The sequence below is a fragment of the Engystomops pustulosus genome, chromosome 7 (assembly GCF_040894005.1).
Source record: "Engystomops pustulosus chromosome 7, aEngPut4.maternal, whole genome shotgun sequence".
Lineage (NCBI taxonomy): Eukaryota > Metazoa > Chordata > Amphibia > Anura > Leptodactylidae > Engystomops > Engystomops pustulosus.
In genome coordinates this window covers 111,567,223-111,583,903 of record NC_092417.1, presented here as the reverse complement: position 1 = coordinate 111,583,903, position 16,681 = coordinate 111,567,223, and the positions used below count along the sequence as shown (strand labels likewise).

General features: G+C 41.0%; 1 protein-coding gene across 2 annotated transcripts in view; it reads left to right on the top strand.

The window, feature by feature from the left end:
* The window catches only part of LOC140070729 (polycystin-1-like protein 2), a 77,692-nt gene that overhangs the window by 49,882 nt on the left and 11,129 nt on the right, over positions 1 to 16,681 (top strand). For both annotated transcript variants that reach the window (XM_072117571.1, XM_072117570.1), the window contains exons 29-37: positions 7,886 to 8,109; positions 8,260 to 8,467; positions 9,157 to 9,385; positions 10,098 to 10,326; positions 10,499 to 10,595; positions 12,634 to 12,768; positions 13,804 to 13,989; positions 14,534 to 14,861; positions 16,477 to 16,610. In XM_072117571.1, coding sequence (XP_071973672.1) covers positions 7,886 to 8,109; positions 8,260 to 8,467; positions 9,157 to 9,385; positions 10,098 to 10,326; positions 10,499 to 10,595; positions 12,634 to 12,768; positions 13,804 to 13,989; positions 14,534 to 14,861; positions 16,477 to 16,610 — 1,770 coding nt within the window. The remainder of the gene's footprint in view (positions 1 to 7,885; positions 8,110 to 8,259; positions 8,468 to 9,156; positions 9,386 to 10,097; positions 10,327 to 10,498; positions 10,596 to 12,633; positions 12,769 to 13,803; positions 13,990 to 14,533; positions 14,862 to 16,476; positions 16,611 to 16,681) is intronic.

The following is a 16,681-nucleotide window of genomic DNA, read 5'->3' as shown; positions in this document are numbered from 1 at the left end:
GAGCAGCCAAGGTAATTAGGACAATATATGGATCAGAACATAAAGACAGTTTATCAAACTTGTGGTTAGAAGGCATTTATAGGTAGGGGATCTAGGAATAGACAAATACTTGAAAGGAATACTTGATTGATGCTCAGTGCACCATTTTTATAATGGGTTGGCGCCACAATATTGCTACTTTTTCGACACTCCCAACTTTTTTTTTTTTGGTCGCACAATTTATGTGCAGCTTGGGTATCCTGACACTTTTCCTGCGCTTCTAGGATCCCAACACTTCTATTGGCACCATTTTTGATGCACAATTAGACAAGCCAAAAGCTGGTCTATCAAGTTCTATTTCACTTTCATGAATGTGGAGTCAGTTTAGACCCTTTTCAGTCATGCACCAATTTAGTAAGTCCTTACTGATCTTATATTGCAGTTTAGATTACCGCACAATTTGAGCTTCAAAATAACAGACCCTTCAACACTACTAATGAATATCTCCAATTGTGGTTGAAACACTGGAAGAGTTCAAAAGTGGCCTGGATGCCCTTCTATAAAGGAAAATATCACTGCATTATTTTTTTTTCTGACTGCCATATTCAAATCAGAAAGGATTTTTTCTCACCATTATTGCCATCATACTTGAGATACTTTGCTTTCCTGTAGATCAACACTTAAACGAAATCTATCACCGATACTATGGGGTTTTTTTAGCTAAAGGTACTTTCTGGGATTTGTAAAGCGCTACGGAATTTGATGGCGCTATATAAATAAAGATTATTATTATTACTGGCGAGCTCTGTGCTAATGATCCTGGAACATATCATGGTTACGCACAAAAACCGTTGCTTTTGTCAAAAAATCTTTAGATGATATGATCAAATGAAGCTCAGACACTACCTCCACGCCATAGCTTACATTCAGCAGTCCGTCAAATTCTAATTATGCACACCTCCTCTTTCACTGGCCTCCTCGCTTTTGGCCCATTATCAGAAATATGGCTACATAAGAAGTATATTAGAACAACTTCGTTGTTTGCCACTTTCATACAATTTATATGCCATTTTTTAGTTTTGTGCATCATGTCCTCTCTAGGTCATTAGTCAGTAGTTAAATACCATATTTAGCTGTAAATATGAGTCAAAAATATTTTTCTGCTGGCACTCTCTGTGTCCAATACAAAAATAAATAATTCATGTAAGTGAATTTAGGTCGATGAAAATGTTTCTATGATGATTTATATTGTATAGACAAGAAACAGTAAGCCTAGGTAGTCTTTTTTTAAATTATTCTTTATTGAGTTTTCTTTTAGATATAAAAAAATACATTAACATTTCAAATTGACCCCACCATGGGTGTCCGATTTGATTTATCAAGTATACTTTAACCTTCACAGACATCTGTACATATATCAACTGTATTAATCTTATATTTCCCCAAACCCTTCCTCCCTCCCTCCTCCCACTGGTTGCAACTGGCTTCCTCCATAACTGATATTTTGGGTCATACCTCTCCATACAATGCTTCAATTTCACTCCTGGAAAAAATCCTATTGACTATAGGAAACCAAACGAGCTTCCATTTTATTGGCTTGTCTTTTTTATATTCATAATTCCTTTCGACCCACTGGAAGTACAGAAATTCTTTTCATTTTCTCCTCACCTGTAACAGTGTTGGTAGATGTTTGGAGAGCCATACTGTCAACAAAATCTTTTTAACCGCCATAATCAGTAAATCCCCAAGCTCTCTATTGATCTTTCCTTTATAAAACTGGAAAATGCCCCTCCACACATCCATCTCCACACTTTCACCTAGTACAAACTCTATTTACTGAGATGCCGATTCCTATAGATTTTTTATTGCTTGACAGTGCCACAAGCAGTGTGTGAGGTCTGCCTTACTTTTTCCGCATTTCGGCATTCATTCCTGTAATTCAAGAATCCACTCTGAAAAGGTTTGTTGAAGGCCCAGTATGCCCTAATTCCTACTTTCCACTGCATTTCTCTCAATATCTCAGATATCGTAACCTTTTGTGTGTCCCTCCATCCCTTTAATATTCTCCTCCCTACCGCTGCTTTAGTTAACTCAGTGCCAATCTCTTCCTTCCATTTCTTTGCTGTCTTTCCCTGAAACATATTCTTTCTGCTGTCTAATACCTTTCCTAATTCCTGCTATAGAAGGGTTCCCATTTCTCCCATTTAAAATTTTCAAAAATTGTTTCTGACCTTCGTTCCCTAATCACCGCATATCTTCCCCTTTTCCCAATACCCCCCCTATCTGAAGGTAATGCAAGAAGTGCGAATCTGCTATTTCATACTCTGCTTTTAATTAGTGGAAGGTTTTTAGTTTCCTTTTTTCTTGGTCATACAAATATGATAGTCTAGATATTCCTTTCTCCTCCCATTCCTCTGTCCAATTCATTGGGCCCTTCCATTTCTTCTTCTCCAATATTTCATGTATAGATAGGAAATCCGATCTCTCAACTGGCAAACCAAACCTTCTGCATTCTATTTTCCATACCCCTCTTGTATCTCTCAATAATATGGAACTTTTGGTTATATTGGTTATGTTCTCATGTATAAACAGTTTCAGAGATATGGGGGCATATTTATCAGCACCTCTGTGCTAGCAAATGCTAGATTATTGCTAGCACTTGAGATTATTTGGCCCAATCCGGCGTGAAGGGGGGGGGCGCGGCCGGCCGAGCGGAGGGCGCGGCCAGCCGGGAGTGGGCCGGCGCGGGGCGTTACTGTCCCCGCGCCTGTGCACTTGCTGCCGCCCGTGACTTTTCATCTTCCCTTACATTAGGGGGAAAGCCCACCCTCCTCTAGTGGTTTCTGCATTCTTGCTTTCTTTTTTTTCCATAAAAATTTCTGGAAAAGACTATTTATTTTTCTAATATCCACATGCTTTAATAAAAGAGGAAGATATTGCATAATATACATCAACCTTTTTTATCAAACTTTTTCTTCCAAACAGAGATAGTGGTAGTTCCATCCATCTCTATTAATTCTCTCCATTAAAGAAACATAATTGAGCCCAATACCTAAGTATTTAATCTTTAATTAAACACTTGTGTTTTATGAGTGTTAACCTTATATCTAAGGCAGTCTTAATGGGAGTTTATCAAAACTGCTGATAACCTTTGAACGGTGTCAGATTTACCACAATAAATGAAGTGTAGGACTCTTTAACCTTCTATTAGTTGGCTTAATTCATTTCAGAAAATGCCTTTGCCTTGCATCTGAATAATTCCACTGTTTCTTAATTGTTTCTTCAATATTACCTGGCTAACTGGGACAGGATGTGGTGATGGATGTTACATTGTAAGTTTAAGAGGGGCCTTGATGCCTTTTTTGAAAAATGTAAATTTGGGTTATGTGTGCCCCAGGGCGACAGAGCCTTAGGGGGCACCTTCGTGGGTTGCCCTCCAGTAGCCACACTGCCCCCCTACCCAGCCTAGCCACACTGCCCCACTCCCCCTCCAGCTACACTGCACCCCTTCCTCTCCAACTACACTGACCCCCCTCCCCCTCCAGTTACACTGCCACCCCTCCCCTTCCAGCTACACTGCCCCCCCCTCCGGGAAAGAAAAAAACCTCACATTTCCTCATTCCTCCGAAGCAGTCTCTGCAGCCGCCTTCTTTCTTCGGCACGTGCCTGGAGCCGACACACGTGATCTGATGACGTCATGATGTGTGCCGGCTTCAGAGCCGGTGCATACATCACAGAGCACCGCTTCGGGGGTGCGAGGAAAGGTGAGTTTTGGATTCTCCTTCTATGCTGCACTCCCGACAAGTGCAGCATAGAACCAGAAAAGTAATCAAGCCGGAAGGTGATCATTTGTACCAGCGTCTTAAAGCGACACTGGTACAATTGATCCGGGGGCCAGAGTGGACCCCTCAGCACCCTGTGGCCCCGGCACTTACGGGTGCTGGCGCCGGGCGTGATCTGTGCTCTGCTTTTAGGGGCCTTTTTTTGTCTTCCTTTGGATTGCTGCCTGGATATAATGGACCTCTGTCTCTTTTTAACCTTACTCTGTAACTGTGAAAATATTAACTTTTACTAAATTGCTTCTATGATAAGGTTTTGTTGTCTTCTTTAGTTTTTACAAGGGTAGGGAAGTAAGAGTTCTCCTTATAGAGACTACTAATTAATGCCGCCATGTAGGCCTATGGAGACTTATAGCCATGGACGCTCTACTAGGAGATTCTGGGAAGATATGCAAATACATTTTCCAGGATGGGATGGGATGGTTTGGCTTTAATCCCGCATCATGTCATAAGGCTTCCTTTAGGTCATGCTTGATGTCAAAAGTGTTTTGCTTATCCCATCCTGAAAAATGTATTTGCATATTTTCTTAGTTTTTACACAAATTCAAGTTCTAATTGTTTTGACTCATTCACTTAAGCCTGTTGTAAAGGTTCAGAGAAACATGGCTCCTCTCTTTCTGAAAAGGTTTCTTTCTGGTCATGCAACTCAGCCTAATTGAGGTAAAGTGGAATACTCTATGCAACCAAGATTACCATCTGGATAGTCTATAAAATTAGTCCTATTCTGCAAAAAATTGATGTATCCATGATTTTAATGAAGCAGAAGTAACTTGATCTTCAGACTGGTATTGCTTGTGACATAAAAAATTGTGATGCGGCATCGACTATTTAAACAGACAGGTTTTCATGTTTACACCCTTTTGCTACAGGGAAATCACCAATTCACTTTGTTGTTACCTGACCTCGGTGGATTAAAAGAGTAGTATAAGTACATGATGAGGTCTGCACATGCAGAATTTATCTATAAATGGGGATCCAGGCAACAGGTCAGAGCAGGCAGCACCCATATAGGGACACATTTACACATTTGCATATTGCAGCAAAGACCCTTTGCTAACACCCGCGGTCAGTGCTTGCACCAATCACGGATGTTAACCTGCAAAGTATGTTGCCCACCCTATGTTAAAGGTGCACCACAAAAAAGTTGGTGAACTCTTTCGGGCCAGTGCACTAATCCATGGGCAGAGCACTTTTAATGTAGTTTCCCACATAGTAAATGTGCCCCATAATGTCAGAAAGCGGCCCAAAGGTCAACCACAGACAATCTATAAGAAACAAGTATATACTCGAGTATAAGCCGACCCGAGTATAAGCCGAGACCCCTAATTTTACCACCAAAAACTGGGAAAACCTATTGACTCGAGTATCAGCTGAGGGTGGGAAATGCATTGGTCACAGACCCCCCAGTATATAGCCCGCCAGCCCCCTATAGTATACAGCCTGCCCTCAGTAGTATACAGCCAGCCCAGCTTTCCCCCAGTAGTATACAGCCAGACCAGCCTGCCCCCAGTAGTATACAGCCAGCACAGCCTGCCCCCAGTAGTATACAGCCAGACCAGCTTACCCCCAGTAGTATACAGCCTGCCCCCAATAGTATACAGCCTGCCCCCAGTAGTATACAGCCAGCACAGCCTGCCCCGAGTAGTATACAGCCTGCCCAGCCTGCCCCCAGTAGTATACAGCCACCTCAGCCTGCCCCCAATAGTATACAGCCTGCCCCCAGTAGTATACAGCCTGCCCCCAGTAGTATATAGCCAGCCCAGCCTGCCCCAGTAATATACAGCCACCTCAGCCTGCCCCCAGTAGTATATAGCCTGCCCCAGCCTGCCCCCAGTAGTATACAGCCAGCCCAGCATTAAAAAAAAAAGTATATACTCACCCTCCTGTGGCCCCGATGTGCAGCGCTGCTCCCCCGATGTCAGCGCGGCTCATCTTCTGGCTTCCGCGCCTGTCTTTTTTCTTCTCTAACATCGTGCTGGGCGCCGTCATTGCTATCTCCTGGCCGGCAGCCGCATAGTATGACGCACCGCTGCTGCCGCCCGGGAGAAAAACATGGTGGCGCCCAGCACGATGTTAGAGAACAAAGAAGACAGGCGCGGAAGCCAGAAGACGAGCCGCGCTGACATCGGGGGAGCAGCGCTGCGCATCAGGGCCGGAGGGTGAGTATATAAGTTTATTATTTTTAAAGAATTTTTTAAGTATATATATTGGTGTATTGACTCGTGTATAAGCTGAGGGGACGTTTTGCAGCACATTTTTTGTGCTGAAAAACCTGGCTTATACACGAGTATATACGTTATATGCTCCTTCGCCAGAAGCAGACAACACCGTGGGGTAGATTTATCATTGAGCAGGATTTGTGGGCCTTAATAAATCTGGCATATAAGTCTTAAAGGAAACCTACCACTTAAAAGTGGTAGGTTTAGACACATATACATGGCACCAGCTCAGGGTGAGCTGGTGCCAGAGCATATTTTTGTTAGAGGAACAAAGCCCCTATCGCCGTTTTATAAGTTATATTAACTTATAACTCGGCGCACCGCACTTGGGCACGGCGCCCTCGGTGACGTCACCGGCTCTCCAGCACTTTAGAATCCGGCGCACGCACGGGCACGCGCATGGTGCGCCGTGCCCAAGTGCGGTGCGCCGAGTTATAAGTTAATATAACTTATAAAACGGCGATAGGGGCTTTGTTCCCCTAACAAAAATATGCTCTGGCACCAGCTCACCCTGAGCTGGTGCCATGTATATGTGTCTAAGCCTACCACTTTTAAGTGGTAGGTTTCCTTTAAGGTCTGAAAAACAAAGTAGCTAATTTTTGCTTAACTGATTCTTAAGTATTTCCTACTCTAGGAGGGGACTAGAGTGGTTTTTCCACAGTATTTGGAACTTTTGGTACTTTTTGAATTGTCCCTTCAGATTTTTATTTTTTTAAAACTGCATTTATTAAATAATTTTCAAGTTTTATGAAACAAAAAAATCCCAACATAGGGTCCTCAATACAAATGTTGGGTCTAGGACCCATAGGGAAGAGGGGGGGGGGGGAAAGAAAAAGGGGAGGAGGTGTTCATCTCTGGTCTTGCCTCATCTCTGGTGACAGCACACTGATAAAACTTTCCAGTCCATACACATTGGGGCAGATTTACTTACCCGGTCCATTCGCGATCCAGTGGCGCTTTCTCTGCGCTGGATTCGGGTCCAGCCGGGATTCATTAAGGTAGTTCCTCCGCCGTCCACCAGGTGGCGCTGCTGCGCTGAAAAGCATCGGAACGCGCTGGAGTTCACCTGGCCGGGCTGAGTGAAGGTAAGTGCAAGCTCTGTGGCAGATTTTTTTTTTAAATGCGGCGTTTTTTCCGAATCCGTCGGGTTTTCGTTCGGCCACGCCCCTGATTTCCGTCACGTGCATGCGAGCGCCGATGCGCCACAATCCGATCGCGTGCGCCAAAATCCCTGGACAATTCAGGGGAAATTGGTGCAAACCGGAAATATTCGGGTAACACGTCAGGAAAACGCGAAACGGGCCCTTAGTAAATGACCCTCATTATATACGTGAGCTTGTCTACAAACATTCTGAAAGTGGGAGCTGTGGGGCTGAGCCATGTTTGGAGGATGCTTTTACAACCCGCTGCTGCTACTGCTGTCAGTAATCTCTGTCCCTTCAGATTTTAACATCAGGGTTCTTGTGACGAATAAGGAGCATATCAGATTTGAAAAGTGGTGATGGTAGGGAGTTGTCACAACAATTTACTGACATGAAAATGTCTGAAAATGGGCAAAACTACAAAGATTAATTCCCCCTATTGTCGATAGTGTTGAGGCACAATCCTGTATTCTTTATAAAATTGGTTTTAGATGGTTGACTAGGTCTCAAATGGTAGGGATGTGCACTGGTCCTTTAAATATTATCAAAATAGAATGTGCATGCCGTGTGGGCCAGCTAAGAAATGGTGTTAAATGCATCATAACATCATAACTTTAGGACAGTTCTAATCCCTCAGACAGTGTTTATAGGATACAAGTTTTCGCCTTTATTTTATTAAATGAATAATTGTTCTTTATGATCCTAGGTAAGATTGAATTCACCTGGCAGGAGGTGATGATTGGATTTGAGAGCTCCTTGCTTATGTTCCCCATCAACCTTCTAATAGTTCAGATATTCAGAAATGTCCGACCTAAGCAAACAAAAGAGCCTCCACAAAAAGCTGGAAAAGAATGTACATCTTGCATGGAAAAGAAATCTCCGTCACCAATTGTTTCAAGCTCAGCACTTACTCCAGAGTCTATTTTGAAGGTACAGTCATTCCCATAATGTTGATGTTTTACTTGTTTTTCCTGTGTTCTTAAATCTTCATTGTTTATTTTTCCAAATTTACTTCTGTTACATAATACATACAAAAAAGAGCAATACTTTTAAACTTGCTTTTATTTCTGTGCTTCATAGGACATCAGAAGAATTGCTAACTCCCTCTTTAAGGCACAGAAGGTTCCATTACCCAGTATAGATGTTGGAAATTCATCTGATATCAATACACTTTTATCTGTCGTAGAAGACATCATCCTGAGGCAGAGCAGAAGTGGTCAAGAGTTTTATGATGACAATAAGAAGGAGAGATCATTGATCCTCAGCCTAGGCTCTGTAGACCTGCATGGTAAATTGTTAAAAGTGCTCGTAGGTTTCGCCTTAGTAGAGTTGTCCAGATGCTCAGTCAAAGAATAAACAACAGTCCCCAATTTTTAAAATCTTGCTTACACAATGGTGGGTCAATCCTGGTCACCACTATCTTGTGCTGCACCATATTCATAATTGTGATCATGAATCTGTCGCAGTCTAAGACTGTGGAGTACTACTTTTAGATCTGCTTTTAGCAGGTCTAAACTGTGCACACCCTCCTTAATTTTTTGGCATATGGACTAATTTCCATATGATGCCCTTCTCCAAAACCACACTCCTTTCATGAGGCTACACCCCAATTGTCAGACAAGTCAGGAAAAAAGAAATTGTCTAAAACCCTTTCTAAATGTGATGGAAGGCATTTTAGGCTGTTTTTTTGTTTTGGCGCAAATCCATCATTTGCACCAAAAGAAAATATACAAAATATACAAAATCATTGAAGCACTGAAGAAGTGAAAAAAAATTGGATGTGTGAATGAGCCCTTAATTTAATGTGGACATCCCAAGTAAAGCCCACTCTACTATTCTAATCTACTTTGAAACTCTCTGAAGCTCTTTGAGAAGTTATTAACGTTGAAGTTCAGTTATTAATTCTCTCTGAATTGCCACACTCCTGCACTTAAGCTCCCTGCAATTATGGGACATGTCAACTATTGTTTTTCTTAGATGATTTGAGGAGTTCCACCCCAGAAAAAGGACTTGGAGAAAGACAACCAAGAGGGGATCGCACACGTTACCTTTACCTACAGTTACAGCATATAGAGAGGAAGCTGGAGCTTCTAGGACCTCTTCAGTTTAAGAATCCTCAAAGTTACATCCAAGCTGTTTCACAGGTCCAGCACATGAAGGAAATCTTGGAGAACCAGCTCTATGCCTCAGGGTCTGCTAGTGAAATGTGAGAGCCAATTTATTTTAGACTTCACTTACCTTTCTTTATGTTTTATACAAAATATCCTTAAATCACATTATTTGTTTCTAGTAGATAATAGATATTACACTCCATTATTTGAAGAGATCAAAAGATTCATATCAAATAGCTTTTGTAAAATATCAGGCAAAATAGGAGATTACATGTAAGGTATATACATCAAGTTGTTTATATTACAACTAGGACCAGAAAAGAATTACCTTATATACTCGAGAATAAGCCTAGTTTTTCAGCACAAAAAATTTGCTGAAAACCCCAAACTCGGCTTATACTCGAGTCAAAAAAATAAATATATCTAAACTCACCTTTCCGGCGACCCCTGTATATCTTCTGTGCAATCTGTCCGTCAGCGGCGGCAGGCTGTATACACTGGGGCAGGGTCTGGCAGGCTGTATACACTGGGGCAGGGTCTGGCAGGCTGTATACACTGGGGCAGGGTCTGGCAGGTTATATACACTGGGGCAGGGTCTGGCAGGCTATATACTGGGGAGGCTGTGACCAATGCATTTCCCACCCTCGGCTTATACTCGAGTCAATAGGTTTTCTCAGTATTTTGTGGTAAAATTAGGGGTCTCGGCTTGGCTTATACTCGAGTATATACGGTAGTAACAAATTTGTAAAGAATTTGGTAATGTAATGATCTGGTTTATTCCTAACTGACCTGTTTTATTCTTTATAGATGTTCCTCCACTGGAAGTCTTTCAGACGAGAATAAGAAAATTACAACTAAGGGGTTGCCCTGGTGGTTTGTCTTCATTGGATGGTTCCTTGTACTGGCTACTAGTGGTGTATCTGGATTCTTCACTATGTTGTATGGCTTACATTATGGCAAGGATAGTTCAATCAAGTGGCTCATTTCAATGGCAATCTCATTTTTTGAGAGTCTCTTCATCACGCAACCTTTAAAGGTGTGGTAGAGAGTCATTACATACTAGAAAGGGATAAAATAGGTTTCCAATTTTCTTATGTCCTTTGCATTGTATTATCTTTATTTGTTTAACTGTAATACATTTAGTGAAATAATTTCATGGAGTAGTAACTCACACTTTGATGCAAATATATTATAACTCCATCTTACAGGTACTTGGTTTTGCAGCATTTTTTGCTCTAGTTTTGAAGAAAGTGGAACCAGAAGATGAGGAAGAAACCACCATAAATGGAGAGCTTTCAGCCAAAGGTAGTGAGGTTTTTCCAAGAAAGGGGGTATTTTTTTAAGCGAAGGGGCACTATACATATAATGAAGGAGATTTATCATAATTGTGGCTACATCCCTCCTTGTTGCGCTGGATACTTCAAGAGGCATGAAAAGCTGGCATAGAAGCAGTGATAAATCTCCCCCAATATTAATATCGGATATTATTAGCTGAATAGAGATAACAATGATTTAAGATTCTAAGTTAATCTGTTGCATATCTCACAAATTGGTGGCAAAGGGTTGACGTATGAGAGATTATACAGCTAAACAAAAACAGTTATTTGAATGTTCCCCTTAGTGGCTCACTGACTGTACTAGTTATTAATCTCATCCATCCATTCTCTACTCTCTCTATTCTCTACAAAAGGTCACTGACAAAAGTCCCGAATAAGAGACACTCCTTTATAAAGAGGCATGTGTAAAAGTATAGTGAACCAATTCTTTGCCTTAAAGGGAACCTGTCACCAGGGACCTAATTTTCAATAAAGACAGGAAGCTCATTACACATGCATTGCAAAGGTGTCTTTTTCCCTTTGCTGAGCATTTGCATAACTCTATCATTGTGTGTTTTAACCTTCCTTGCAGCCTGACAGAATCCTGTTCCCAGGTTTGTTTTTGTTTGGATGTATCTTTCAAAATACCATTTGTCTGTGCTGTTTACTTACTCCTCAGCTCTCAGCCCCCACCTTTGTGCTCTTGTACAGCTCCTCCGTCCTGTTCCTTCTCAGAAGTCACAGCCTGGTCAGCCTGACATCAGTGTGAGAGGGAGGAGCTGTACAGTAGCACAAAGGTGCGGGCTGAGATCTGAGAATGGATTGAGCAGCACAGACAAGTAACTCATTTTTTTAATGCATACAAACCAAAGCAAACCTGGGAGTCAGAACAGGATTCTGTCAGGCTGCAAGGAAAGTTAAAACACACAATTATATTGTTATGCAAGTGTTCAGAAAAAGGTCAAAAATACATCTTTGCCATGCAGCTGTAATGGCCTTCTTTAACCTGTCTGACAGGTTCCCTTTAAACTAAAGAAATCCTAGCTAGGGTTCTCCTTATCTCACCCACATACCCTAAAATGTGATTCAAATATGTGTCTTTAAATAATTGGGTGCCATGCTAAAATCTATGGCAATTGTCCTACCAATGGGAAATAATTACCATATCATGTGTGGCTGATGTTGTTTGTCAACAGTGAATTATTTTATTGGCAGACACTGCAGTACATTACAATATACCCATACAAAGATAATGGCCAATGTCTCACAACATGTCAGTATTTTTTTTTAGTGTCAGGATCACAGAATTAGTTTAAAAAAGGAGCCTGTTGGGGTACACTGGATCATTCTCTCACATATCTCCACTGAACTAATTTAAGCTACCACCCCTTGTCATATATAAGGTTGGATTCTTCTTGTAAATAGCTTCTCTTGTCTGCACAATGCAGTGCTCTCTGCCTCCTGCCCCTCCTTCCTGCATTACAAGACGACCTCAGACACAGGCACTTTCTGTCAGCAAGCAGCATTCAGAGACTTACTCTACTAGCTGCAGGCAAGATAAGGTCTTTATAGCAGAGCAGACAGTATGTATAATCGGTGGATTAGCATAGGTTACAGTGTGATTGTGTTTTATATCCATCTCATGTATTTCATCATCACTTATCTCTGATCTGTCTCTTGTTTCTTTTTCTGTGTCAGATACTAGTAGAATGTTTAGGAGCTAAATACGTGTAGATAAACCTGTACCCTGATAATCTAAGCACATATTCAGTGCACAGTATCTCTTAGCACAGAGGAATCATAAAGTGTCTGATTAGAGACACACTCTGGAATCTTACACTTACCATCACTGAGTGTTAGGAGCTAAAACAGCAACAAAACTACAAAAAGTAAAATTGCAAAGTTAGAGGGTTAAAATGATCTTTATTGTGTTAAAATCACTAGTGGATTAAATTTTGAGAACCTTCTTTCATTGACAAACCCCTTTAATATAAATGTATTCACTTAAGTAATTTCTGTTCCCATAGGAGATACAGACCTTTTATTAGAATCTCCCAGAGACAGTTATATATACCAGCCTCCTCCTCCTACCGATGTCTCCAGAATGAAAAATAACTATATAAAGGAGCAAAAGGTGTTTGCTTTAATACGTGAAATACTAGGTAAGCTATTATTGCAGTGCCTTCCAGAATATTAGGTACTAAATATGAATAAAAGTTACTTTATTACTCCTTCTAGTCAGGGAAAAAATCGCCAAATGTGTGTCATGGTCAGAGAAATATACAAAGAAATAGTATCAAGGAACGGGGGACGGGATCAGGGCACAGGGTCCATGTTCAGCAATACTACAAGATTTGGGATCAGGTAGGGTTCCAGATTAGGCAGGATACAAGTTTCCAGATCAGACAGGGTACAAGATTTCAGGTGAGGATACACGGTCAGATACAGGTTACAGTTCAGGCAGAGTTTCATGGTAATCTCAGGTACATGTTCAGGGTTTCAGGTCCAGCAAAACAGACAGTAAGTACTTCAGATAAGAGGAGAAATTATAACCAGCCCTGTGAACTGAGAATTAGCCAGATCCTGGATGACGCCCATGTAGCTGACTGGCTTGCCCCTTTATCACTTAGACTAAGCTGAGCAGCCTCAGCTGAGACTAAGGCCTCTCATCCACAACCGAGTTTGATGTGTGCAACTCGCATTGGGTACTAATTGAAACAAAGGCTCATAAATCAGAACTAAACTGAGTTTGATGCGAGTTGCAAGCATCAAACTCACTTGTGGGCAAGAGGCCTAATACTCAGCGGCAGAATGAACCATCCACCTTTCCAGGGATCACATAAGATAACAAAAACGGTCCTTTCATATGATGTCTCTAAAATAGCCAAAGCAGTTGCTAAAAGCTTTCACTCAATCAAAAACCTCACAAGGGAAGATCATTTAAGCTTTATCCTACAATTTTCCTTGCTGCTTGTGTATCCAAGTGATCCTTTTTCCACAGACCCATTCATTTTATGGACCTTGCAGAAATACAAATGCTGTTCACATTTGGGCAGCACTTGGACAACATCACTCATGTTAGGCCTTCCTTGGGCTAATTTGACCCTAAAAATAAAATGTATTATAATATAATATATTGCTCATTTATTTTCTAATGTGTAAAGAATGATCCATACATCGTGGCTTCTGTCTTGTAGCATACTTGGGATTTTTATGGATGCTTCTTCTAGTTGCGTATGGACAGAGAGATCCAAACTCATACTACCTTAATAAGCATATCGAAAACAGCTTCACTGACGGGCTTGAAAAAGTATGTAGCTACCAAGATTTCTTTACCTGGGCAAACACTACATTGATCAATAATTTATATGGAACATATCCAGGTAGGTACTTTCCATTTGTGAAATGTTTAAACATTTGAGCACTTAGAACATATCCTTAACCAGTTCACTAGCTACAACTGATAATCATTAAAATGCATGCTAATTATTGGGGAAGGAGATGGCTACATAATCCAACTGTGACAAAATCAGTGGAACAATACCTACTAAAGGAATCCAATAGTTGGAGTTGGTGAAGATGGTCAAAGGTCCACTTTAAACATGCTGTAAAATGGTAACTAAAAACATTGATCCAACTACAACCAATTCTAGTACTCGTGACAATAATTAAAGATTCCTTATTGTTGATATAATCATTGAAAAAAACTTAAAGGTTTCCCGGTGCTGAGATGTTCAGTTAACAGATGTCATATTTGTGAGGACCTACCATGTGCCAGGTATTCCAGAGTGAGAAATACTTCTTGTAGGGATTCTCCACCCTGGTTTATAGATGAGCTGATCCCTTTGCTGTTAGTTAGATCTCCTACATAGAGTATTTTTCCTCTAAACAATACAACATCTATCATATTTGTTTACTATAAAACAGGCTTTGTGACAGATGGCAACTCTAAACTTGTTGGCAGCGCCAGAATGCGCCAAGTGCGAGTCAAGAAGGACACTTGTCCTATAGCTCACGTACTGCAAACCACAGTTGGAGACTGTCGGGCACGTTATTCTCTGGATGCAGAAGATATGGAGCAGTATGGTGAAAAGTGGAATATATCCTCTTTGGGCAACTCCTCTAATTCTAACTCTGCATGGAGTTACAGAAGTCAATCCAAGCTTAAAAGTAATCCAACATGGGGTCGATTGTCCACATACCGTGGTGGGGGCTACATCGTGGATCTAGGAGGTGATCGAACAACTGCATCTAGGTAAATATATTGATCTTATTATATCTATTAAAATGGTGCAAAAGAAAAGGTGATTTTGTTTTGTCCAATTGAGTTTATTGCTGACGTTGCCAGTTTCCGAATAGCAGACATGACATGGAAAAGGATACACGCGGATAATAGGTCGTCAAGACTGGTCTGAAAAATGCTTGCCTCTGTCTTTTGTGAACGTTCAGCGTACCAGGAAAGCTTTGAACACATGTTAGACGTGTTCATAGAGATATACTGTCAGACAGAAGACAAAAGGTATTCTGTCAGCCTCCATCTGGTCAGTATACATCAGCATGCAGCAGGAAATAAAGAATGAAAGTATAAGAGAAGGTATTGGGAGGCCATAACAGCCTATAGAAGATAGATGCCAATGTACTGTATCTTTTACCAGCTTGTGGTAAGCACAGATCTTGGTTCTGCTCTGGTGATGTACCTGTCCAAATATGGATAGTTATCTCAGAATGAGACACACTAAACACCAGCAACAACAGATCCTTGCATGTTTCCTTGTTCTGCTGGTGGTGGGGAGGGACTGTATATGAGGACATGTCTCCCTGGATGCCTATACAGTGGGATACTTACAGACCTTAGTAGTAAGTACAGCTCAGGATGTATTATTCCTCTAAATTGATTCATTTTTTCAAAAAATCTAACAGTGTTAAGTGTTTTAAATGTGATCTTAGTAATGCCGACTTTTTTCATATGGTCTGGAACTGTTAACATGTGAACACATTTTAGGAATTGGTCCATACTGAGATATGTAAGACTGTGAGCTTGGCGATCCCTAATACGCCAGAGGTACTGGTTTTAGGTGATATCGAGGATTTGATAGGCCCTGGTTACAAAAGACATTGGATTTCTACTGCATTATATGTGGCCAGATACCTATTGATATTAGGGTGAAAATCCCATAGAGCTACGTAAATGAATGGATAGTTCAACTGGAGAAATTAAAACATTTTGAAAAAATTAAATCGTGTGAAAGGAGGAAAGAGTATTTATGGCGTAAGAAATGGTTGGTAGAGAAGTGAAAGGGGAAAATGTTAAGATGGGAAAAAAAGGGAAAAGAAACGGAAAAGTTGGTGTTTTATTTGTGTGTTTTTTGGGGTTTTCTTGGGTTTTTTCTCTCTCTGACCGGGGAGGGGTGGGATGGTGGTAGAAGGGGGGAAGGGGTTGTTTAAGGATATATATTGGTTGATGTACATTGTCATCCTACTTAATATTTACAATGTGAAATGTATTAAAAAATAAGTAAAGAAATTTCCCCAAAAAATAGTCTAATAGTGTTAATTGGGTGTTTGTCACATCCTCATAAAAGCATGTGGTCGGCAGCTACTGGGACCGATCTGTGTAAGTGTATAAATGTATATATCAGTGCTTAAATGTGTATGCATCAGTGTAAAAATGTGTGTAATAGTGTATAAATGTGTGCGTATACAGATATGTATATTTTCTGAGGGCCCTTTCTGCTATAGGGCCCTTCCTCTCCTAGTTGCGCCCATGGCTTTATTGTTTGTTCCAATACTGTTTATTCTCCACTGCAGACGAGTATAAAGCTATAGATTTGCACCACTACCTAATATGTTAACTATCATGTCCCTTACAGGATCTTGCAGTATCTCTTTAACAATGTCTGGCTGGATACTTACACCAGAGCAGTCTTTGTGGAGTTTACAATTTACAATGCCAACGTCAACCTCTTCTGCCTTGTCAGGCTGATGTTTGAGACAAATGCATTAGGTAGGACAAGTGATAAAATATTTATCTACATAAATCTGGCGGCAAGAGAATGCAGCTCTATCTCCTTCTGC